Source organism: Chionomys nivalis, chromosome 16 (assembly GCF_950005125.1).
Source record: "Chionomys nivalis chromosome 16, mChiNiv1.1, whole genome shotgun sequence".
NCBI lineage: Eukaryota > Metazoa > Chordata > Mammalia > Rodentia > Cricetidae > Chionomys > Chionomys nivalis.
The window spans coordinates 28359585-28386455 of record NC_080101.1 but is presented as its reverse complement, the minus strand read 5'-3'; the positions used below and the strand labels follow the sequence as shown (position 1 = coordinate 28386455).

Here is a 26871-nt window from a genome sequence, read left to right as displayed (position 1 = left end):
TCTTCTCGACTTCATCAGTAATCTTTATTTCAAGATTTATTTCATTTATTATCTTTAGATTCATTTCTTATTTTATGTGAAGGTTTGCCTGCACACGTGTGCCTGATGCATCAATTCCCAAGTTTGCCCTTGACCTAACACACTTGAATGTTCAGTTCTTCCACCACTAAACAATTCAAAAAAACAAGCTGGGTGGTGGTGCACGCCTTTGGAGGCGAGACAGAGGCAGGAGGATCTCCATTAGTTCAACCTGGTCTAAAGTTCCAGCACATTCAGGGCCACATATAATTGTCTAAACAAACAAACAAAAAACCTTAAAATACCAGTTTCTTTGTAAGTCCCATGTGCCTAGGAACAGAAGCCAGGGAGAGGAAGAGAAGCAGGAAGAAGAGGGTGGAGGAGAGGTAAGGAGAGAATGGCAAGGAGCAGCAGTATCATCTGAGTGACACAGTGAGAGGAAAAAGGTCTGCATGGCACCAGACACTTACATCTTCAGTCCAGTCTTCTGTTGTCCAGTCTTCCACAGAATTTTTCCAGGCACCTGACAGGGAACAAAAAAAGGATCCAGCACAGTCAACCAATGATTCTGTGTACCATGCAAGAAAAACAATTCATCTCATTAGTAATCTACTTAGCAATCCAAGAAACATGATTCTTTAAATCTCCTCTTAATAAAAATAAAAAACTATTCTATGTAAAATATCCAAAACTCTATGTTTAAGTCAAATTAATGTCTCACCCTGGTATGTATGTGTGTGTGTGTGTGTGTGTGTGTGTGTGTGTGTGTGTGTATATATATATATATATATATATATAGTTTCACCATAGCTAGAACTACAGAGTAAGACTGTCTCAAACAAACAATATAAAATAAACAAATAAAATGGAACACCAGAGCAGACTACTGCTTAATAATAGAGTGTTTGCCTAGCATGCCTAAGGTTCAATATCTGGTACTGAAAAAAATAAAATAAATAATAATAATAAAAAGGCACTGGAGAGTTCACCCAGTCAGGGAACTGCTCACTGTATGAGGGCTTGAAGTCAATTCTCAGAACCCATGATTTAACAAAGAACTCAACGGCTAGAGGGACAGGTAAAAGTACTTGGCTGTGTAAGCATGGAGAATGGAGCTTGAATTTCCAGTAACTCGTGTAAACGCTGAGCAGGGCCAACCCCAGTGTTGGGTAATGGAGCTCAGCCAGCATGCCTACACCGGTGTGCTTCTAGTTCAGTAAGAACACCGTCTCAAGGCAATACGGTGGAAGGCAACAGAGGAAGACGCCTGATGTCCACCAAACTCTGGGTGCTTACTTTGTATATTTCCCTGTACATATTACATAGACAAACAAGCTGGGCATGACTGGACGTGTTTGATCCTTGGGAAGGATGATGAGAAGATACCAGAGGCACAATGGGAGGCCAGATCAGCCTACTGAAGGCTCCAAATACCAAGTGAGAGACTCAGTCTCAAAATACAAATGGTGTGGCTCCTAAGATGACACCTGAATTTGACCTCAGCCTCCTTGTGCGTGTGTACACACATATGTAGTAGCCACCTAAGCATATAACTACGTTTTTAAAACAAAATAAGAAATCTAAAGGAACACTGTTTTAATGCAAATCTGTACCAGGCCCTATATCAAGTAGATTACTGATTATCAGATTTAGAGAGCAAGGTTAAAATACATTAGCTATATTACACCATTTGTGTGTCATCACTGTAATTGTCATCCTGTTCTAAGTACAGAGGAACAAAAAATAATTTAAAAATTAATTAACCCAGAAGAGGCCATGTATAAACAGGTTAGAAACTGAGTCTGTTTCTAAGCAGGAAGACATTATGTGCAGTAACTGTAGATGGGATCAGTGTAGTACCGTGGACTGCTGTGTTAGCAAATACATGAGAACCCCGGGGCGGTGAACCCCTGGGCGGTGGTGGCGCACACCTTTAATCCCAGCACTCTGAAGGCAGAGGCAGGCGGATCTCTGTGAGTTCAAGGTCAGCCTGCTCAAAAGTGTGAGTTCCAGGACAGCCAGGGCTGTTATACAGAGATATCCTGTCTTGAAAAACACAAAGAAATGCATGGGAAAGCCAGTGGCAAATGTTGATAGACTGCCATACATACACACTGCAATATAAAAATGACACTGGCTATGGAACTCCCCATGTAGACCAGGTTGGCTTTGAACTCAGAGATCTCCCTCTTCCTCTAGAGTGCTACGATTAAAGGTTTGCAAAACTACATTCAGCCTGAAATCCATTACTTTATATAGGAACCAAATAACTTTAAATTTTCAAAAATTTATTAGTTTTATTTATTTTGTGGTGGGAGTATCACAGTATGAATGCAGAGGTCAGTGGACAACGTGTAAGCGTCTGTAAGTTCCCAGGATTAGACACATCAAGACTGGGGACACGGACCTGAGTGGTTAGAATGCTGTACAAGCTGCACTCCTGCACCACATCCACGTCTATGCAGTGCTGGGGACAAACCTGGATGTTCAAACCAATGAATGACTCACTTGGCTCTGTATGATTCTTAAACATTCACCATACCTTTGAGTCCATAAGGACTTTTATTTGGCAGCTCCTGAGATATATTGTGAGGCTTTGTTATCCCTTCTGTGGGTCAAGTAAAAAGAAAGCTTTAAGTATATGAAAACAAGAGAAATGTGAGTTTTACGATTTTTGTTCGCGGCGGGTCCCGAGCAGCACACGGTGGGTTCCGGTGCCCAGTCCCAAGCAGTGGGGGCCAGGCAGTGGGTCCCGAGAGCCGCCAGCCCTGGGCAGGGCCCAGCCTGCTCACACCCCTGGGGCTCGCTGGGACCAGCACGCCGGGACATGGGCAGACATATCATATAGAATATAATTGGATATTTATTACTTAGAGGAGAGAGACAGTGTGGGGGAAGAAGGAGAAGAAAGGAGAGAGACAGAGAAGGGGGTGCACAGTGAGAATCAAGATGGCGAGAGGGGGGCAGGGGCCACCAGGAGTGGGCGTGGCTTGTCTCTTAAAGAGACGAAAACCTTAACAGTGAGCACATGGGAAAAGTTAATGTGGTACAGCAGCCCCTCCTCGTGGAGAGACCAAGGCCCAAAAATATTAAATGGAAAATTCTAGAAAAAAAAAACCATCAACCACATTCATGAAATACTTAAAGGGGCCAGAAAGATGGTAAACGGGTTTGCTGTTAAGCCTGATATCAGAGCCCCTTTCTGGAACCCACTGGTGGAAAGTTTCCTGACCTCCTCACACAGTAAGAAAAAAACCTAAAAGGCAGAGAGCAATAAACAAAGACACGTGGTGTCAAGTTCTGGTTTCTTTAAGTATACACATGAACACAAGGACTGACAGCCATGCACGCATACACAAATTCTTAAGGATTCATGCTCATGTAGATCTTTGTGAATGTGTGTAGGCCTCAATTGGGCCCGGTTTCCTATGCAGGGTTGCTCTGCTGTGTTCACTCCAGTGATCAGCCCTGAAGCGTAAAATCTACGCCCTGAAGGTTCCCGCTAGGCTGCATCGTCAAGCTGTCCACATATGCTTCTGCTAGCTCCATGTTGCCCATTACTGTGGTTTGAGATTAAGTTCTTAGCTGTTTCATCATAATTTGGATTACTGTAAATACTTTTCCATCATGTTTTCCGAATGAAGGCAAAAGCCTCCTAAGATGTGGGATGGAGTATGCACTGAAGCTAACCTACCCGTCAATACCTGTCACCCTGAGGGAACGAGGCTGAAGCAACAATGAGAATGCCAACCCCACAACACTGAGCATATTCCCCTTTTGGTAGAAAGGGTGCTTTATATTCTCCACAATCAAATCTTTCAAATATATTATGTATGTTTTACTTCTTCAATGTTAGGGATACGGCTGGGGCCCTGCACATGGAAAGAATATGCTCAACCACTGAGCTACATCCCCAGCCAAAAAGATGTTACAGTTTTTAAAGTATAATCCATTTTCACTCTCTTTATCATTGTTTACTGCTACTAGAAAAATAGCATCTCAATTTTAATTATGGCTACAATTATGCATGCATTTGTTAAAATTCACTTGCTCTGCCCCTTAAAATGTACCAAATTTTGCTCTATGTAAATTAGATCTCAATGAGTCAGCAAGATAGCTCAGCAGGTACATATTCTTTCTATCAAGCTGTATAAACCTGAGTTCAGTCACCAGGTTCCACTGGCAGAAGCAAACAGAAGAATACCCATGTGCTCATACAGATACATGCAAAAAGTATAATAAGATAATACCTTAAAAGCTGGGAATGATACACCCAAAGCTAAAGGAGCTGAGGCAGGAGAATCTCCATGAACTCCAGGCCAGCCTGCACTACATTCATATGTAAGACCCTCCAAATAAAAAATAGCGTATAAATAAAAAATACTTACCAGAGCTCTCATTTTTACTATTCTGAGCAGCTTCCCAAACTCCCGACTTTGTCCCACAGCCGTTTGTGGATGCAGAATCTGAATAGTCTGCAGGGTCGAATGTCCTAGGGTTATGAGAGCAAGCGTCAAAAATCACAAAATAAACTTCGTGCACAAAATTTTCTGTACAAAAAAAATCCCAAATTTGGCCAGGTGTGATGGAGGTGGGTCTTGTATTAATCTGTTGCTTTCATTGGTTAATTAATAAAGAAACTGCCTAGGCCCATTTGATAGGCCAACCCTTAGGTGGGTGGAGTAAACAAAACAAAATGCTGGGAGAAAGAAGCTGAGTCAATGAGTCGCCATGATTCTCCCACTCCAGACTGACACAGGTTAAGATCTTTCCTGGTAAGCCAGCTCATGGTACTACACAGAATATTAAAAATGGGTTAGATCAATATGTAAGAGCTAGCCAATAAGAGGCTGGAACTAATGGGCCAGGCAGTGATTAAAAGAATACAGTTTCCACGTAATTATTTCGGGGTATAAGCTAACCATGCGGGCGGCTGGGTGCCGGGACGTAGCCCTGCCGCTCCTATTACAACACAGGTGTAGTGACACACACACAAGTCTTGGCAACAAGCCTTTAACTAATAGGCCCAATGACGCAAATATTTTTGTGTTTAGAAACAGGGTCTCACTATATACTGCTGGCAAGCCTCAAACTCACATAAATGTCTGCCTCTACTTCCCAAATGCTAGGATTAAAGACATGAGCCTTCAACCAATTTTTATCATTTTTGAAGATAGAATCTGGCTCATGTTTCTCAACCTGCCTATAAACTCGCTATGTGGTTGAAGACAACCTTGAACTTCTGATTCTGCAACACAACTGATACCATGAAGAAAATATCATTTAGGGGCTTTGGAACCCAGCATACACGCAGCAACACCTTCCAAAATGAGAATCTAACTGCCTTGGCTGTCCTGGAACTCACTCTGTAGATGAGGCTGGTCTCGAACCCACAGGCCTAACTGCCTCCTGAGTGCTGGGATTAAAGGCATGTGCCACCAATGCCCACCATGGCTAACTATTCTTGCTAACTGATGTATGTCAACCCAGAATGTGATTTTTATGTTTAAAAGCTCATCCTGAGAAAGGCTCAGGGCTACAATGTGTCTCAAACACGTAGAGTAGCTGCTGGCTAGCAAATTAATAAAGACTTGCTAGGCACCTCCTCCTCACAATATCCTGGAATTACAAGTTTGTACCAGCATATCCAATTTTATGGTGTGCCGGCAACTGAACCCAGAGCCCTCTTTGCCTATACAGGGGAGGCACTCTATTAACTACATCTCCAGTCAAGCTTGCCATCTTTTACAAAAGAAAGGCTATTCAGGGTCATGTATCTACTCTTGTACAAATGGCCCTCAAGCTTCTACAATTTGGTTTTGGCATCTTTAGTAGTTATGAAACCTGGACGTTTTTGCAGCCAAGAAAGACAATGAGTAAAAATTACCAGTGAAGAAGCTTGCGTGATGGCTCAGTGGTTAAGAGCACTAGTTGCTCTTGCAGGAAGTGACAGCAGACTCAATGCCCAAGCACCCACATGACAGCTCAAAATGGCATGAAACTCCAATACCTAGGAAACTTATTCGGGTCTCAGATACCTTCACGCACACAGTACACTCAAGGCTCACAAATAAAATATCTTTTTTACAAAAAAACTTCCAATGAGCTACTGAAGAGATGGCCCAGGGGTTAAGAGCATTGGCTGATATTCTCAGAGGTCGAGTTCAGTTTCCAACAACCACCTATAATGAGGTCTGGTGCCCTCTTCTGGTGAGCAGACATACAGGTAAGCAGAATACAGTATTCATTAATCTTCAAAAACAATTAATCTTTAAATTAAACAAAAAACTTCCAGTGAGAGGCCAGGCGGTGGTGGCGCAGGCCTTTAATCCAGCACTCGGGAGGCAGAGGCAGGCGATCTCTGTGAGTTCGAGACCAGCCTGGTCTACAAGATCTAGTTCCAGGACAGGCTCCAAAACCACAGAGAAACCCTGTCTCGGAAAACCAAAAACCAAAAAAAAAAAAAAACCTTCCAGTGAGAAGTAGCATATCCAGAGTTGTACTCTAAGCTTGGCAGGTAGGTCTATGTGGTGGAAATCAGGTTTTGGAATAAGGTCTTTCACTGTTACTCTGGCTGTCCCAGAACTTGCTCTGTGGACTAAACTGACTTCTTTTTTTTTTTTTTTTCGAGACAGGGTTTCTCTGTGGTTTTGGAGCCTGTCCTGGAACTAGCTCTTGTAGACCAGGCTGGTCTCGAACTCACAGAGATCCGCCTGCCTCTGCCTCCCGAGTGCTGGGATTAAAGGCGTGCGCCACCACCGCCCGGCTCTAAACTGACTTCTTAAGGAAACAGATCTGCCTGCCTCTGCCTTGGTGTGCTGGGGATTAAGATAGAGTCATTTTTATTTTATGTGTATGAATTTTTGACCTGTATGTACATATGTATCATATGCATGTCCCTGCCGATAAGAGGCCAGAAGAGAGCATGAGATCCCCTGAAATGGAATTGCAAATGGTTATGAGCCACAATTGGTGCCCGTGTGCTAGAATCAAACCCAGGTCCTCTCCAAGAGCAGCAAGTACTCTCAACCAAAGAACCATTTCTCCGATGCCCTAACCTAGCCTTTGAATGGTCAGCACGTCCCTGTATTTTCTTTAAAATCCAACATGGACACAGATGGCTCTTCAAAGCGGTCCTCTGAACTCATATGCATGCTATGCATATGTTCACAAATACATAATATATATAAATAAAAATGAAAAAAAATAATTAAAGCCTAACTGAACATCCATAAGGCATGAACCCCAAATTCAGATCTACGACAGACGAAGTGCTCTAACTAGGACAAATAAATTATAGACAGGAAATAACTACAACAATACAATAGCTGAGACTTACCCCATGCTTTGTGAAGAGAACCTTCCTGCCCCTCTGCCTCTGCCACGACCAAATCCTTTAAAAAACACAATTGTAGAATATAGTATTATTTTTATATTGTATATTTTTGGAATGATTTAATAAAGCAGAGAGTTTCAGGCCTATCTGGGCTACACAGTGACTTTCTAACCAACCTAGACTGTACTATGAGATGCTTTAAAGCATACACATACAGAACAAACAAACAAACAAAAAAACCCCACAAGTTGCTAGGCAGTGGTGGCACACCCCTTTAATCCTAGCACTAGAGGCATCATCTGTGAGATCAAGGCCAGCCTGGTCTACAAAGGGAGTTCAAGGACAACCAAGACACACAGAAGGGGGCTGGAGAGACGGCTCAGAGGTTAAGAGCATTGCCTGCTCTTCCAGAGTTCCTGAGTTCAATTCCCAGCAACCACGTGGTGGCTCACAACCATCTGTAATGAGGTCTGGTGCCCTCTTCTGGCCTTCAGGCATACATGCAGAAAGGATATTGTATACCTAATAAAAAATATTAAAAAAAAAAAAAGACACACAGAAAAACCCTGTCTAGAAAAAAGCAAAAAAAAAAAAAAAAACGCCCCATACAACCTCAAAATAAAGAATAGACAGTCTATGCATACCAGAACTCTCTACACCCCTGCTTAGAATCCAATCCTAAACACTGGGATTACATTTGTAGCCACCATGGACGATAAAGGTGGTTTTCAGACTCCTGACAATAACCAGTCAGAGTCTAGGGTCTAAAGCACTGCTCAGAGATGGATTACATTCTTATCAAGGACAGGCACTGAGCAACAGCAGAAAAACAGAACCAAAGTAAAATGTAACAACAAAAACTCCTGGCATAAACTACACCTCCATCACAGGCAGCGGTAGCTACATTGCAACATCTCAAGGACAGCATTGTTTCCTAACGCATTTCCAGTCTCAGAAGCAGCAACCCACCTTCTCCTCTGGTGCCCAGCATTCCATCTCACTCATTCTCCCTTACCTCTGCCTCGGGCCCGTTTTCCTCGTTCTGAAGGCTTGTCTCCTTGGTTGTAATCAAATCCGTTTTCTTCACCTTTGGCTACAGAGGAAAAAAAACTAGAAATGCCAACTCTTCATTTCCAAACCTATGTATCAAACTTATCAGGCACTTACAAAACCAAGTGCAAATTGAACAAAGAGTAAAAAGTGCCAAGCCAAGGTTGCACTCTCCTCTGATCCCACAAGTTGAAGGCCAGCCTGGTCTACAAGTGAGACCCTCTCTCAAACAGCAGGTTACAATGTAAACAACATTTAGTGAGACCCTCTCTCAAACAGCAGGTTACAATGTAAACAACATTTAGAAAACAGGAAAAACTAAAAGTAGCACAAAACTGAAGCACTTGACTGAACACTTCTCAATCACTAGGATGGTGGAACCAGAGTCCAAGGCCACCTGGATAACACAGTGAGACACAGTCTCAGAGGCAGGCAGACGTTTTTGAGTTCAAGACCAGCCTGGTCTACAAGAGCTACAACAGCTCCAGAACTCCAGAGAAACCCTGTCTCGAAACCCCCCCCCCCCGCCAAAAAAATAAATAAATAAAGTAAAATAAAATAAAATGGTAAAGGCTCCTGTCAAGTCTGACAACCTGAGCTCAGTGCCATGACCGAGGTGGTAGAAGGAAAGAAAGAGAACACCCGAAGTTGTTCTCTCAGCATCACGTGAGTGCCAGGGCAAGTTCACCCACAAACAACAAACAGATGCCAGGGCCTTGTGCTTGCTGAGCTAAATGCCCAACCTCAAGTAATTTTTTTTTTTAAATTAAATTTAAAGCCAGGCTGATGGGCAGAGGTTAGTCCTAACACACAGGAGACAGAAAGAAGATCTATGTGAGTTTGAGGTCAGCCTGATCTAGAGAGTGAGTTCCAGGACAGCAAGGACTACACAGAAAAAAAATACTGTCTTGAAAAACCTAAAAGAAACAAAAACTTAGAGCAAGACAAGGCATAGTGGGGGGTGCCTGTAATTTCACTGCTGGAGAAAGGAGAATTTGGTTAAAGTCAGCTCAAGAGTTACTGACAGTCTAATTAACTTCTAATTAATTTTATGAGGACTAGGGGAAAGCAGAAGTGAGGCTTTTTGAGACAGGACTATGTAACTCAGGCTGGCCCTAAACTCAATTTTCCTACTAAAAGATCTTAAATTCCAGAATTACAGGCATTACCACACTCCACAGCAAGTAGTTGATAAATATCAACATAGTACACTAATTATAAAATGTCTCCTAGGCTGTTCCAAGTAAAATGGGGTCAAAATATGAATGCATAGGAAACACACCACGGCACACACAGAGCTCAGACAACAATCTGGGTTGTCCCTTTCTTTCCTTCTACCATGTGTCCTGAAACTGAACACAGGTCATCAGGTACGCAGGTGCCTTTACCTACTGAGCCATTTCTCAGCCCTGCTTATCTATGGAGGTTAAAATAAACAAAAAACCCTGGCTATTAAACTTATCTCCTTTAGACTTTTTTGTTGTTGCTGTTGTTACTTAGGATGGGGGGGGTGGGGGCAGAGTCTCACTATATAACCCTGGCTGGGCTGAACTGGTGATGAATACCAGGATATAACAGTGAAGTAACCTATACCCACCCCAAGCCCAGCTCATTGATATCTAACAGACACTAGTATTCAAGAATGTAAACATTACTACACAGGAGAAAAAAATGACAGACTGAAATTTGCAGGCAAATGAATGGATCTAGAAAACATCGTATCGAATGAGGTAACCCAGACCCAGAAAGACAAAAAAACATATGTACTCAATCATAAGTGGCTTTTGGACATAAAGCAAAGAAAACCAGCCTACAATTCACAATCCCAGAAAACCTAGACAACAATGGATCTAATCTAATGGGAAGTAGAAAAAGACAAGATCTCCTGAGTAAGCTGGGATCATGGGAGAGGGTAGAAGGGAAGGGGAGAGGCAGGGAGGGGAGCAGAGAAAAATATACTGTTCAAAAAAAAAAATTGACTAAAAATTTTTAAAATGGTTATTAAAAATGCAAAAATGAACTCCATGCAGCCCAGTTCAGCACTGACAGGCTAGTGATCACAACCTGAAATTTACATTGACAGGTGGGTTTATGGGCATTCTCTGGGCTGTTCTTTCAGCTTGCAGAATGTACAAAAATGCAAAACAGAGAAGCTATACTCACACTCTCGGCCTCGGCCGCCACCTCTTCCTTTCCGGTTGTTTCCCCGTCCACGACTTGTTTCTCTCTCCGTTCTCTTCTCTCTATTTTCTTTATTTTCGGAGTTTTCTTTCCCAAAATTCTTCTTCTTTCCCCCTACAGTCTCCCATGAGGCCTATCAGAAAGTTCTACAATCACTGAGCTGTCGCACGGCTGTCAAACCTTACATTCTAAGAGACAGGGTCTCTCTAGCTTTGGAGCCTGTCCTGGAACTAGCTCTTGTAGACCAGGCTGGTCTCAAACTCCCAGAGATCCGCCTGCCTCTGCCTCCCGAGTGCTGGGATTAAAGGCGTGCGCCACCACCGCCCGGCTAATTATTTCCCATTTACTTCTCTACTTTCCTTAAAAAGACAAAACTTGGAGGGATGGGTCAATCCCCAGCACCCAATCAGGTGGTTCATAACTGCCTGTAACTCCAGCTCCAAAGGAATATAACAATTTGGACCTCTGAAGCCATGCACAGTTGTATGCACGCACACACAAAAAAAATCTCAAAAGAGACAACAAACCTTGATAAGCTCTTATTAATACTGTGTACGAATAATTACAGACAACATACTCTTTTCCTACCACCAGGCTTTTCCTATGCAAATACAGAAATAAAGTTAATGACATTCCCTAAAACGACTCCTCTATATTTTAAATTAAAAAATGTAAAAATTGTTGCTCTTCAAGTAAAAGTCTACAAATTCAATTTATTCTACTTACAAATCTTATTAAACTAGAGACACAATCCCACCCTTAATGCAGGAAGTCTTTCTGCACATATGTTGCTTTCACTGGTTAATGAATAAAGAATCTACATTGGCCTGTGATAGGGCAGAGTATTGCTTGGGGCGGGGACTAAACAGAATGCCGGGAGAAAGAAGGCAGAGTTAGGAGAAACCATGTAGTCCAGCTAGAGACAGAACTTTATCCGGTAAGCCACAGCCATGTGGCAATACACAGATGAATGGAAATGGGTTAATTCTAGATGTAAGAGCTAGCAATAATAAGCTAGTGCTAACACACCAAGCAGTGTTGTAATTAATACAGTTTTTGTACGATTATTTTGGTTCTGAGCAGCCAGGAACAAACAAGCAGCCCCCTTACTACACACCCTCACATGTTACAGGACAGCAAGCAAATTCCAAAGCCATGTACCTATAACTCCAGAACTCAGGAGGCTGAGGCAGGAGGATCAAAAGTTAAAAAATAGCCAGGGCTTCATTGTCAGAAACTTCCTCAAAAAATAGAAACCACCGGTTGTGGTTCAGCAAATGTTAGCAGGAAATGATGGAGGGTCAGAGGCAGAAGACATGAGTTCAAGACCACTCTGAGCTGTGTATTTTGGGCTAAACAGATGGTTCCCTGCTTAAGAATAGGTGCTGCTCTTTAGGACTTCAGTTCTCAGCACCCATGTTAAGCAGCTGACAAGTGTTGTAACTACAGCACTCTTCTAACCTCCTGGGGCATTGTCTCAGAGACGCACACAGGCTTGCACCTAACAGTAAATTTCCAGGAATGTATGGGAAAATAATGAAGCTAGGACAAGGCACATGAGAGAGGTATTTACAGAGTTTACAAAGGGAGTACCAGAAGCTATTTTTTGGAAGGAATACCCAAGTTACTGCTCTTGCTGGAACTTTCCTATAGTGCTTATCTCAAATATGAATGGCCCTGGGTTTGTTTCCCAAAACACCCCTTCTAAAACATAGCATGCCCCAACCCATCTACCACAACCTTCATCCAAGGTGAAACTGAAAATACGACCTGAAGTTGAAGGAAAAAAATGCTTACCGTATCTGAATCTCCTTCCAGCAATATATTGATAGCTTTGTTCACATCTCCATTACAGTCATGTAGAGCCACTATGCATTCGTCCTGATTTTTCCCCGTCACTTCCATAAGCTAGTCAAAGTATCAGAAAATGGTTAAAAGGAATCAAAAAAAGGGCATTCAATATTAACTTTGCTGATTCTTCTATCCTTCCACGTGAGGGCTCCAGTAACTTTAGGCTCTAAGTGCATGCGTGCTGACTTTCCCATGCCCCATTAATACTAGTAGACCATTCACAAACTTCCTCAAAGACAAGTCACTTTTTTTGTTGTTGTAACAGAATCTTATTATGCAGCTGTGACTGACTTGGAACAACTTGCTAGATAGTCCAGACTGGTTTCACAGTGCACCAACACCCCCAGCCAATATACGCACAGACCAACTCCTAGAAATTGCTCAAACTTAGGTCAATAAGAGGCAGGTGGATCTCTGTGAGTTCGAGACCAGCCTGGTCTACAAGAGCTAGTTCCAGGACAGGCTCCAAAACCAGAGAAACCCTGTCTCAAAAAAAGAAAAAAAAAAAAAAATTAGGTCAATAGCATAGACCATGCAAAGTTTTGATTTTAAAACATTAACTGGGACTTGATTTGTAAATGGCCACCATTCACCATTCCACATACAAACTTAGTTACACCCTATAGTCTCCTAAGCTATAGAGATACCCTGTCTGGGGTAGGAGAGATAAGCATGCTATATTTCATCATCTGGCTACCAATATTAAATATTTGATCATAAGCACAAAATTCAATATCAAATACAAGTTCAGACTAAGCAGTAAGTATATTTCAAAACTAAAAATCTCTAATAAAATAATCTCTTTAAGATTATAAGGAATCAAGTGTAAGAGCTGGCAGTTAAGAGCATTTGCTACTGCAGCAGAAAACAGATTCAGTTCTCTGAAATAATATGGTGGTGGTTCATAATCATCCATAATTCCAATTCTGTATCTGATGCCCCCTATGGCCTCCCTGGTCAAAACTGTATGCAATACGTGTGTGTGTGTGTGTGTGTGTGTGTGTGTGTAGGCATGATCCACACATAAAGAGAAAAATTTTTGAAATAATTTATTTTTTGAACAGGTAGTGGTGAAATACACCTTTAGTCCTAGCACTTGGAGAGGCAGAGTCCAACCTGGTTTACAAAGTGAGTTCCAGGGCTGGGCAGTGGTGGCGCACGCCTTTAATCCCAGCACTTGGGAGGCAGAGGCAGGCGGATCTCTGTGAGTTCGAGGCCAGCCTGGTCTACAAGAGCTAGTTCCAGGACAGGAGCCAAAAAGCTACAGAGAAATCCTGTCTCAAAAATCAAAAAAGTGAGTTCCAGGACAGCCAGAGCTGTTACACAGAGAAACCCTGTCTCTAAAACCAAAAGTAAATAAATAAAATTGTTTTGTTGTGTTGCTCTTTTGCCTGCATGAATGGAAATGGAGCTATGGACATTTACGAGCTGTCGTGTGGGTGCTGGGGAGCGACCTCTACAGCCCACCAGATTTTTAGTTTACTTAGTTTTAATTTTACACACTGGTGTTTCTGCCTTCATATGTCTGTGTGAGGGTATCTATAGACAGGTGTGAGATGCCATGTGGGTGTGGAGAATGAGAAGTGGGTCCTCTGGAAGAGCAGCCAGTGCTCTTAACCACTAGGGCGTCTCTCCAGGCTCAGAAATTTTTTAACCGAGGATAAAGAACAAAGTCATATCATCCTTTTCTAGAAACATACCTGTTTAACTTTTATTTCAAATTCTGAATCATTCTTATCAAAGATCACTTGTGCGAGCCGCATCTGTTCAGCCGTTGCCTAGGAAGCAAAAACAGTAGTGGGTTTCAGAAACCAAAATACTAAGACACACTAGAATCCAAGTCAAACAGAACTCCGAACCACTAAGCATCACACTTTTGAGAAACCACTAAGCATCACACTGACTAACCAAGTATGGTAGCACATACATTCATAATCCCAGCACCTGAAGAGGCAGAGAAGCAGGAAGGTCAAGGTCATCCTGGGGGGGGGGGGGTAAGCTAAATTTAGGACTATATATAAACTATTCCCATAAGAAAACTGTCATAAAATTAAACATAAAGGACTTGTTCCCTTGGCCAAATGACCTTATGGTCATATTGCTTATCTAAATTTCCTTTGCACTGAGGAGGTAAGGAAATAGCAGAGTAAGACACCAGTAGTGGCAGAGGTATGTGTCTGTGCTCCCTGTACTCAGAAGCATCCTTCTGCTCACTACAAGTCCCTGGCAAGCCAGGGCTACACACAATAATACAAATGAGACCCAACTGGTTATGGTTGGTTCTGAAGAAAAAAGGCTGCATTTAGCTAAAAAGAATAATTCTGAAGTTAATTCCCTTTTACATTACACTCTAAATGGGGGTAGGGACCTTTCAGTCAGCTCCACAGAAAATGATTCCTTATTCAAAACCCTGTTCTTAGAAAACAGACTTCTGGAGGCAGAGACAGGCAGGCCTCTCAAAGTTCGAGGGCAGCCTGGTCTACAGAATGTGTTTCAGGACAGCTTGAGCTGTTACACAGAGAGAGAAATCCTGCCTCAAAAAAAGAAAAAACAAAAACAGAAAACGGACCTCTGAATTTTTTAGGTCTCCTGCTGCATTATTTATAGCAATTAAATATTAGTATCATAGTGTGGTGACTATAAAATGCTCATTTGAGGTTTGTGGTGGTGGTTTTTTCTTTTTTGGTTCTTTGCACAGGGATTCTCCACCTAACAGCCCTGGTTGTCCTGGAACTCACTTTGTAGAACAGACAGCTGGTCTTGAACTCACCGAGGTTCACCTGCCTCTGCCTCCCAAGTGCTGCCCACGTCCTGTCTTGTTTTTATAGTAACAGAAATTGAATCTAGGACCTCCCACGTGCTAGGCAAGCATTATATATTTTCCCCTCTCCCCAATGTTTTACACTTTTGTTGTTTTGAGACCTGCCGAGTTTGAAGCCAGACCTAGTGGCACATTCTCACTCCAGCACTTGGGGGCAGAGGCAGGAAGAACTGTGTGAATTAGATGTCAGAGGCCCATAAGAAGAGTTCCCCAACACTGTCCCAAAAATAGACAGCCTGAATTGGCTGAACTCACTCTGTAACCCATAACTCCTGTTACGCCCCCTGAATAGTTGCTATTATAGGATTGTGTCACCAAGCCTAACTGCATTTTCTTCATTTTCTTTCTTGAGATAGTCTTGGTTTATAGTTTATAGTCTCCCGCCTTAATCTACAAAATCCTGAGATTATAGGCATATGTACCAGTATGCTTGGCATCTAAAACTTAGAAAAATTCCAGGATTAGGCCAGTAAGTAAATTTGGTAAAAGACAAACTTTCTACCCTATCTCTGTACAAGTTTTTAGTAAACCTAACATTACTTCAATGCACGTCTATTTGACTGTTCTTGCACATGCAAGGTGTGGACAATGTCAGTCTCTGCACGTCCTTGGGTTCCATGATTCCTTGGCTAAGTGGAAGCCAGAAAACACCACAGAAGCTCCTGTCTCTAAGCCCTCAATGCTGGTGTTACCCAGAATTCCCAGCCTGCCACCTGGTGCTATGCTGGAATCCACCAGTTCTCAAGATTGTACTCTTAGTTGCTGAGCTATCTTTTCAGGCCCAGGTTACTGTTCAGAAAAAGAATTTTTGCTGCCATTGTTTGGACTGCAGCTACCACAGCTGATTTTGGAGCACTCTAATAAGCAAGCCAGCCTGGACTGAAAGTCACTCTATAACCTCACTGACATCGAATTCAGCGCAATTCTCATGAGTCAGCATTTAGAATGTCAGGACTTTAGGTGTGAACCACCATGCCCATCTAATTATTTTATTTAGGGAGGACAGCCTATGGCACCCATGTGGAGATCGTCTTTCCTACAGTCACTTGAGTCTTTGTCAGAAGCACTTTTATACGATGAGCCATCTCACTAGCCCTAAATTATTCTTTGTTTTGTTTTTTTGAGACATGGTCTCACTGTGTATCCCTGGATGGCGTGAAACTCAAACAGACCATGCTGGCCTCTGCTTCCCAAGCACCATCATGCCTGGCTAAATTAGCATTTTCCCCCTAAGACAGGGTTTCTCTATGTCGCTTTGGAACCTGTCCTGAACAAGCTCTGTAGACCAGGTTGGCCTTGAACTCAAGAAATCCCCCTGCCTATGCCCCCCCAAGTGCTGAGATTAAAGGTGTGCGCCGCCACAACCCCCCAGCTAAATTAGCCTTCTTAAAGTTTGCATTGTCTCCTGATTACATATTTAAAAACCTAAATGTGGTCAAGGATGGCACATAGAACCACAACTGAGGAGAAAAAAGCAGGAGGATCACAATTTCAGGAGTCAGCCTAAGGGACAGAAAGGCAGAGCCTCAGTCAATACAGCAATCTGTTAAGAACCTCATAAAGGAGTCAGGCAGTTTATGTGTACTCGGGACTGAACCAGGGTCTTGTGCATGCTAGGCAGACACTGTACCAACTCAACTCCAGCCCAGCTCCATACAGCTTTTATTATATATATTTCACTCATTACCAGGACCCTTAATCAAGATGCAGTTTCTGCATCATAAAGCACCTTTCACAAGGACTTTCCTTTTCCAGCAGCTGTGGCCTATTATATACAATCTAAAAGCCAATCCCATTATCCCAATCTATTCATGCTGTTACCTCAGTTTAACTGTCAAATACTATTGTATTACACCCAGAAAGATGTCTGCACAAAAACTCAATGCCCATACTTGCTGCTGACAATGTTAATGCAATCTCCCCCAGGATACACAAAGACCAAATACACTTTCATTATTCCTACTGCACACCAGGTAACTATTCCCGACCATCAACTGAGAAGTCCCAGTATTGTAGACCAAGGCCCAACAGCATGATAGGTGGTCAAGGCGAGAGGAAAAGCCAAACGACCTCTGAAATGGAACTTTCATGCTACACTGAATCTAAGTGAGAGTTATTTTTGAGTGTGATGAAGTCACGAGTGATCCTGGTGCTAACATCCCACAGGAGCAGTCTGTCCCATTTCATGAATTAAAACAGCCCCTTCCCTGCTTTCCACAGCAGATGGAAACATTGTATATCACTTTCAATTTAGAATATCTTGGGGAGAAGGGAACTGGAGAGATGACTCAGAGATTAAGATCAATGGCTGCTCTTGCAGAACACCCAAATTCAGTTTCCAACACACACATGGCAGCTCAAAACCACCTGTAATTCCAATGTCCAGAGATCCAATACCCTCTTTCCGGTCTCTGTAATACCAGACATAAATGGTGCACATATATAAATGCAGGAAAAACATTCATACATAAAATTCCATTCATAAATGAAAATAAATTTGAAAAAAAATGTTGTGGGGCTTAAAAGACAGCTCCTTTCATAAAAGTACTTGTGCAAGCATGAGAACCTCAGTTCCAACAGAAAAAGATGAACATGATAACAAAGGCTTATAACCCTACCACTGTGGAGACAGAGGCAGACAGATCTTTGTGAGAACACCTTTAGTCTACATAGTTCCACAGCAGCAAGGGCTACACAGTAAAATGCTGTCTCAAACAAAACAAGTGGGAAACCACCAAAGAAAATGGGAAAGCAACATGGCACAGTGAGTAAAGGCACGGACAGTTACATGAGCCTGGTGACCTAAATTCAATACCCAGAACTCTAATCTAAGGTAAAAGGAAAGTTGACAAAGTTGGTCTCTCTATATTCACCACATGACATGCATGCCTTTGTGTGTGTGCTTTCATGCGCTCACAGACTGACTGGCGCTCCCGCGCTCGCTCGCGCTCTCTCTCTCTCTCTCTCTCACTTTTACTTTTAAAAATAAAGTAAAATAAAATACACGTTGGTAATGAGCCATGATGGCAGTGCTGATATGTAATTTCAACACTCAGGAATCAAGGCAGGAGGACCATGAGTCACAGGCCAACCAAACTATGAAGACCCTATCTTGTTAGAGGTCTCTAAACAAACAAAAGCAGCAAGAAGAAAAACTTTTACTCTGTAAGAAACTAAAAAAGAACGCAAACCAATAAACCACAGTCAGGCAGAAAACAAACAGAAGTCAGAGAAAGTAAAATAAATGAAGATTAGAAAAAGGGAAGTCAATCAATCAGGATAGACTTAATTCACAGTTGGGTAGTCACTCACACTTTTAATTCCAGCAACTGGTGGGATTGAGTAGAGATTCTGGTCAAGATCAAACCCACCCCAGGCTATGGATTGCCTTCCAGATCAACTGAGTTACAGACTAAGACTCTGTATTTAAAAGGGGGTGGGGTCTTCTGGTGATGGGAGGTGGGAATGCTTTGTTTTGTTTTTTGGTGGTCCTAGAGACAGAACCTGGGACCTCTAACAAGATAGGTAGTCACTCTTCTACTGAGCTAGCTCAGAAGTTGACTCAGAGTTGGGTGGGGGACAGGAGATGTATGCCAATAAAATAGATAATATACACAGCTACAAACAAAAAGACGAGATTCAAGAGTAATATAAGGAGTAAAAGAAGAAGAAACAGGGGGCTGGAGAGATGGCTCAGAGGTTAAGAGCATTGTCTACTCTTCCAAAGGTCCTGAGTTCAATTTCCAGCAACCACATGGTGGCTCACAACTATCTGTAATGAGATCTGGTGCCCTCTTCTGGCCTACAGACATACACACAGACAGAATATTGTATACATAATAAATAAATAAATAAATAAATAAATAAATAAATATTGAAGAAGAAGAAGAAGAAGAAGAAGAAGAAGAAGAAGAAGAAGAAGAAGAAGAAGAAGAAGAAGAAGAAGAAGAAGAAACAGTTCCACTAGAGAGATTGCAAGGCATGGCAGCGTACATCTAAAATCCCAACACTGAAGAGGAAACTGAAGCAAGGACAGACTAGCAAGACAGCGAGACCTCACCTCAAACTTGCAAGTGACAACAAAAATGAAACTTTAGGCTCACAAAACTAAACAGCTTAGACAAAACAGAAAAGCCCAAAAATAAATGCCTAACGACACAAGTCTGACACCAGAGTTCCACCCCTGGAATATACATAAATGGTCAGGATGCAATAGAGCGAATCTACAATCCCAGCATGTCTACCAAAAGATGTGACAGGAGAACCAGCTCGAAAGTTCAAGGGCCATCCATCTAGCCTTCAGACGCCTGCCTCAACAAGAGAATTTACACTCAAAGGTTTTCCTCTGACCTGCACATCCATGCCATGGCTTGTGCCTACCCACACTCACATCATACATATACACAAAGGAATGCGGCGGGTGGGGGGCAGCACCTATCGAAAAAGAAGACTCCTAATAGGTTAAGTAACTAAACTAGTCGTCATCAAAACTTCTCAGACAAGTGGAGCATAGTAGCTCACACCTATAATCCCTAGCACTCATGGGCTGAGGCAGGAAAACTGCAATGTGTTTGAGGGATAACTGGGCTACAGTGAGTTCTATGTCTCTGAAACTGATAAAGGACACTTTGTAACTCTCTGCAAACCAGGACTGTAGCTACAGCAAAAACAAAAATATAAATAAGCATGCTTTATCAATAGAAAATAATTATCAGATCAGGTGCTGGTGGTGCACAACTTAAATCCCAGCATTCGGGAGGCAGAGGCAGATAGATCTCTAAATTTTAGGCAAACCTAATCTACAGAGTAAATTCCAGGACGGCCAGGGATTACACAGAGAAACCCTGTCTCGTCTCAAAAAAGTTAAAAAAAATCAGGCATGGTGACACATGCTTTTGACCTCAGTGAGTTTGAGGTCAGCCTGATCTATGTAGTGAGTTCCAGGACAGACAAGGCTTCAGAGAAAAACCCTGTCTCAAAGACAAAATAAAAAACAAAAAGAGCCGGGCGGTGGTGGCGCACGCCTTTAATCCCAGCACTCCGGAGACAGAGGCAGGCGGATCTCTGTGAGTTCGAGACCAGCCTGGTCTACAAGAGCTAGTTCCAGGACAGACTCCAAAACCACAGAGAAACCCTGTCTCAAAAAACCAAAAAAAAAAAAAAAAAAAAAAAAGAAACCAAGGATATCTGTCCTCAGCAGTTTCCTAACACTAAAAAAAGGGCTAAAATCAACAGACAAGGAAATTAAGCAAGAAAACTAAACAAATTACATGATAGAATTCTATGTTTAAAAATTAAAAATTGTGTTTATGTGTAAACAGAAAAATGAAATCCAAAAATACACCCTTCAAATGTGCATAACACCTTGAGAACAATAATACAATTAAACAGGGTAGGGATAACAACGATCTGGTAAACAATTATCATTTTTTTCTAAAAACAAAAAATTCCTCTTCAGAAATTACAAAATCACAAAGAGAACTTCCATTTCACTGACAGGATCCTGTAAGTAAGTAATTCAAGTCTGCTAGACCCAACTGACACAATCTGACACTATTTGCTAATGGCTGGGACCTTAATGTATACAGTAGGAAATACATTATGTTCCCTCCCTCTAAACAATGTAGCAACAGGAACAGTAGTATTATTAATAAGGAAGCAAGATATGGGCATTGGGTTTTTCTTTCATTTACTAGTTTATTTTGTGTGTATGTGTCTGTCTGGGTGTCAGAAGCCTACAGCACACATGTTGAAGTCAGGGGACTTTTAGGATTCAATTCTCTCCCACTACTCAGGTTATGACAATAAAACGCAGGTCCTCGGCCTTGACCTCATGTGTCTCTACCCGATGATCCATCTCACTGACTGAAATACTTCTGGTATTTATCTACTTATCTATTCATTCATCCATGTATTTGGGCAGGGGGCGAGGTAGACAGGGTTTCTCTGTAGCTTTGGAACCTCTCCTGAAACTCACTATATCAGTTGGCCTCAAACTCACAGAGATCCGCCTGCCTCTGCCTCCCAAGACCTGGGATTAAAGGCGTGCGCCACACCGCCTGGCTACTTGTGGACTTCTATCCAAGTATAGCTCCTTCTCTACTTGAAGACTGAGTAAAGGGACTCTACAAGCACAAAGCCTGGAGTCCAAGAAAGCACACACCACATTAGCGATTGTGCAAAACCCATGAGATTGTGAAGTGAAAAGGGAAAGCAGAGACAGAAGTGATAATTGGAGTTAAGAGACTGACGGGGTAGGGGTTGGACAGAGGGATGAATCAGTAAAGTGCTTGTTCCACAAGCATGAAGAACTGAGTTCAAATCCCAGCATTTACCCTTTCTGAGTAAATTCCGAGGCAACGTATGTAGCTTTGGCTGTCCTGGAACTCGCTCTGTAGACCAGGCTGGCCTCTAACTTAGAGGTACACCTGCCTCTGCCTCCTGAATGCCGGAATTAAAGGTGTGTGCCACCAATGCCCAGCTAATTTACCAATTTTTATAAAGGGGGGAGGGGAGCTAGAGGTGGAGGTTTAGTATATGGAAATAGCTCTGAAGGAGGCCAAAATCAAAAAGACAAACAGGTATTAAGAGAGCTAAGAGAAATGAGCCCTACCTGAGCGCTACATTCACTGCTTAACGGGAAGAAGGGAAATGAAAGAAGAAACAATTTTAAGTGAGTAAAATAGTGGATCATTTGTAGCTCCTCCTTGGCTACATGATGAGTATTATTATAAAAAATATACCTGATGGGGGCTTGAGAAAAGGCTCAGAGGTTAAGAGCACTGACTGTTCTTCCAGAGGTCCTGAGTTCAATTCCGAACAACCACATGTTGGCTCACAACCATCTATAATCAGATCTAGTGCCCTCTTCAGGCCGAACACTATATATATACATAATCTAAACACACACACACACACACACACACACACACACACACACACACACCTAGTTCCAGAAAGAAGAGTTAGAATTGGGTTATATATTAAGACATCATTTCAACTAGATTACTTTATCAGGCATGCATGAAACCCTGGGTATGATCCCTAGCACCACACAAAATAAGCATGGTAGTACACGCCTGCTATCCCAGAACTCAGGAGGAAAACAAAGTGGGATCAGGCGCTCACAGTCAGTCTTTGCTACAAAGAGAACAATAATTCAATAAAACTCTGTCATAAAGCTGGGTGTGGTGGCGCTATCTTTAATCCCAGCACTTGAGGCAAAGCTGATCTACAAAGCAAGCTCCAGGACCACTAGGGATACGCAGAGAAACACCGTCTCATACCAAACAAAAAATAAATAATGAAAAAAGATGCTGTCCCAAAATAAATAAATACATTTGTTGGGGCTGGAGAGATGGATGACTGGTTAAAAACACTTGTTCTTTCAGTCCAGGGGACTGTACTCCCTTCTTCTGACCTCCACAGGCTGCATAAAGATAGTACACTGTAGAAACCCTGTCTCAAAAAACCAAAAAAAAAAAAAAAAAAAAAAAAAAGATAGTACACTGACATACATGCAGGCCAAACATTAGCATGGCATTGTAAAACTTGCCTTTAGTTGCAGCATTTGAAAAGCAAAGGCAGCTGGATCTCCTGTGAGATCCAGCCAGAACCCTATGAAGACAGAAACCATGCCTCAAAAAAAGACATTTAAAAAAAAAAAAAAAAACCTGAGAATTTCTTTTTCAAAGAAAAGTTACTTCATGGGGTAATGTCAAAATGCAGGGCTGGAGAAATGGCCCAGAAGAGCACTAGCTGCACTTCCAGAGGTCCTGAGTTCAATTCTCATCAACTACATAGTGGCTCACAACCCTCTACAGTGAGATCTGGTGCCCTCTTCTGGTGTGCAGCATACATGCAGGAAGAACACTGTATACACATACTAATTAAATAAAAATTTATTTAAAAAAATGTCATCATGCCGGGCGGTGGTGGCGCACGCCTTTAATCCCAGCACTCGGGAGGCAGAGGCAGGCTGATCTCTGTGAGTTCGAGGCCAGCCTGGTCTACAAAGGGAGTTCCAGGACAGGCTCCAAAGCTACAGAGAAACCCTGTCTCGAAAAACCAAAAAAAAAAAAAAAAAAAAAAAAGAAGTCATCATGTAAAGGGGCTGTTCTTCCAGAGGACCAGAGTTCAGTTCCCAGCACCCACAACAGACAGCTCACAACCACCTGTCATTGTAGCACCAAAGGACTGGACATCCACCTCTGGCCATCCCCCAAGACGACCTGCCCACACTCAATGTGCACATGCCCACATAGAGAAATATGGACACACATGCCATATAAGTGATAAAAATAAAAATTTTTAATCTCATAAAGCCCAACAAAAAGGCAGGAAGGTGTTATCTTCCTGAAAAGGGTCATGAATAATGGAGTCTGTGAGAACAAGATCAACAACTGTTGGCTCTGCAGAGAATGTTATTTTGTTTTGTGGTGCTAGGGACTAACCCAGGAATTAACAAATACCCAACCATTAGCTATGCCTCCAAGGCCAAGGGAGCTACATTTGAGCCTAAAAATTCCTTAAGAAATGTCCACTGCCTTTAATTACACACAACGAATACATTTTATTCCTTGACCCTATAAAAAAATCATATAAAATATTAATTAAAAATGGCATATGCACCAACAAGCATGGCCAACGATTTCCAGCAAAATAATTACCAATGGCCTCATGCAGGCTAAGTAACATCTCAGTTTCTGCATTTTCACTTTGAAAGCATCATTCATACAGTCTACTATTCCTGGTTTCGTTCATACTCTTTCAGTCATACTATTCCTTGTCTTACTCATAAAGTATCAACCACTGATCTATTGAAGACTCGCCCTTTTTACTTTAAATATTATAACTTTTACAAACATTTACTTTCATCCGTAAAATCTTCCTTTAGTTATGAACAGAGCACAGACTAGACAACTTCTGAAAGCACAGCTGATAGACTCAGCAGCAGTTTATAAGCATATTACAGCAGTAGTGCTACACATACATCAACAGTGTCAGTCAAAATGCTAAATTGTATTACCTTTATAAAATACTCTACAAACCTTAATCAAGATACTTTATTCAATAAACAGTTCAATTATCCAATAAACAAACATAAGAGTATAATAGGGAAGTTACCAGGCTGAGCTCAAGAAGTGTCAAGAGGTCTGTAAAGCTTAGGAAAAAAAGAGGAAAAAGTAGGGTCAACTAATAATTCCAACTTAAAACAACGTTAGTGCACCCTCCCCAACAGTTTGTAATTCCAGTTCCAGGGAGCTCTGATGCCCTCTTCTGGCCCCCCAGGACACCAGGCCCACAATTGGTGCATAAATATATATACAGGTGAAAACACCCATATACATATATAATTTTTAATTTGTAAGAAAACTATGCTTAAAGATTCCCCCAGTGAACCTATTTCTTTAACTGGACTGTTTTCCAGAAACCATTGGATAATTTATTGAAGCAGGGGTATGTTTTGTTTAGAATTTTTATTTTATCTGGGGGCAGGGGCTATATATATCCCAGGCAGCAAGAAACTCAATATACAAACTAGACTAGCCTGGAACTCACAGCAATCCTTCCACATCATCCTAGTACTACAACAATAAATCATCCAGCTAGCTAATTTTTTAACTACTCTAATTTTTTTTAACTTACATTTATCCATTTATTCTTTTTTTTTTTTTTTTTGGTTTTTCGAGACAGGGTTTCTCTGTGGCTTATCCATTTATTCTTAAGTCTGTGTATGTGCCCATTCCCACACGTGTACACGTGTACATACACAGAAGTTACAGGACAGACTGCCAGAGTGCTCTCTATCCATCATGCGGGCTCTAAAAACCAAACTCAGGTCTTTAAGCTGGGCAACAAATACCTTTATCCACCAAGCCCCTATTTTATTTTTTTTAAACCATCCTTATAGGTGGACATAGGACATGATGCTAATACTAGCTAGCGCTAAGGGGCAAAGGCAGAAGGATATTAGTAGTATGTTTAAGAGCAATTTTCTCTAAATAGCTGACACTGTCTCAAAAAGAAAACAATAATATTACACAAATATAAATACAAAACCACATGTTTTCTCTAATTGATATAATTTTAAATATAAAATGAACATAATTTTATTTTCTATTTATTATTTTGTTTTGTACTTTGAGATAGGATCTCTCTATGTAGCCCTGTTAAGTTCCAAAACTTGCTATGTATATGTAAACCAGACTGACCTCTAACGTGCAGAGATCTGCCTGCCTCTGACTCTTGTGTGCTGAGATTAAAGGTACATACCACAAAGCCTGCTATCTTGCTATGTAATTAATTTATTTTTTTGTCTGTATGTGGGTATGCATGCACACACACAGCACCCAAGTGTAGGACAGAGAATAATCTGCAGGCGTGGATCCCTGTTTCAATCATGTGAGACCCAGGAACAAACGCAGGTTGTCAGTCTTGGTAGCAATGACCTTTTAGCAGCAGATCCTTGCCACCAACCCTGGCTTCTAACTTGTAATCCACTGACTTAGAAGCCTCTCTACAGGTGGGATTAGAGGAATGGACTGTCATGTCCACCTCAAGTTTCAAATAATAATCTTATAGTTTATGTGGAATATACTATAAAAATTACCACTTCTTGATAGCAACTGTATATAATTTCCAATTCCTTACCATCATTCTGCAAGATTAATACACTATTTTGTATTTTAAAACAACAATTGGCCTTCCTAAGATACTAGAGGAATATTAGCTACTTTAGTCAACTTGTAAAATTAATCACTATTAAAATACAAACTTAACCCTATTATATCATTGAATACAAATCACATCCAGTTGAAACCATACTTCAGTGGCAGAACAATTGCCTAATTTATGCAAGATTCTGAGTTTGGTGCCTAGCACTGAAAAGGGGAAAAAATAGATCACATTTACTTATACCAAAAATATGTAACTAATTCTAATCATAAAAAAAATATATAAACTCAAGCTAGAAGACAATATAGATATAATATTTCCACAATCTCTCACATGTCAAAGTAAAGAAACTGAAGAAAAAGCCTATCCTACTAATGGTAGACTTAAAACTCCAGCTAAACAGGAAGCTGAAGGACAGCTGAGAGGAAAAGCTTGTGCTAAGCATAATGGAGCTGGTATGGGAAGAAGACAAAAAGAGACATCAACTGGAGAGAACGGATGCCTAAATAATACTTAACTAAAAAGGATAGACACTATTGCCAGGAACAAAAAAGCACTCCAGATTGTATCTTGCTTAATTAATAAAGATGTGGACTCATGACCCAAAACTTGGGCTTACAGAAATCCAAAGCAGTTCTTTCATCACTAAACCCTGGAGAGAAAATCCTACCACTAGATATTCAGTGGGCAATTAGTACCCTAACAAATGTTCCTTATTAGCCAGGTGGTGGTGGCGCACACCTTTAATCCCAGCACTCGGGAGGCAGAGGCAGGCGGATCTCTGGGAGTTCGAGGCCAGCCTGGTCTACAAGAGCTAGTTCCAGGACAGGAACCAAAGCTACAGAGAAACCCTGTCTCAAAAAAAAAAAAAAAAAAAAAAAAAAAAAAAAAAAACAAAACCCACACACACACACACACAAATGTTTCTTATTGTCAC

General features: G+C 41.5%; 1 protein-coding gene across 7 annotated transcripts in view; it reads right to left on the bottom strand.

Moving 5' to 3' along the window:
* Positions 1–26871, bottom strand: part of Ubap2 (ubiquitin associated protein 2) — a 71967-nt gene that overhangs the window by 22248 nt on the left and 22848 nt on the right. For 5 of the 7 annotated variants that reach the window (XM_057790705.1, XM_057790707.1, XM_057790706.1 and 2 more), the window contains exons 3-10: positions 14137–14214; positions 12383–12493; positions 10568–10718; positions 8370–8447; positions 7358–7412; positions 4407–4510; positions 2561–2626; positions 489–541 (exon numbers count right to left, since the gene is read on the bottom strand). In XM_057790705.1, coding sequence (XP_057646688.1) covers positions 489–541; positions 2561–2626; positions 4407–4510; positions 7358–7412; positions 8370–8447; positions 10568–10718; positions 12383–12493; positions 14137–14214 — 696 coding nt within the window. Of the gene's footprint in view, positions 1–488; positions 542–2560; positions 2627–4406; positions 4511–7357; positions 7413–8369; positions 8448–10567; positions 10719–12382; positions 12494–14136; positions 14215–24383; positions 24421–26871 lie in introns of all 7 variants that reach the window. The other 2 variants (XM_057790709.1, XM_057790708.1) reach the window with 2 other exon arrangements.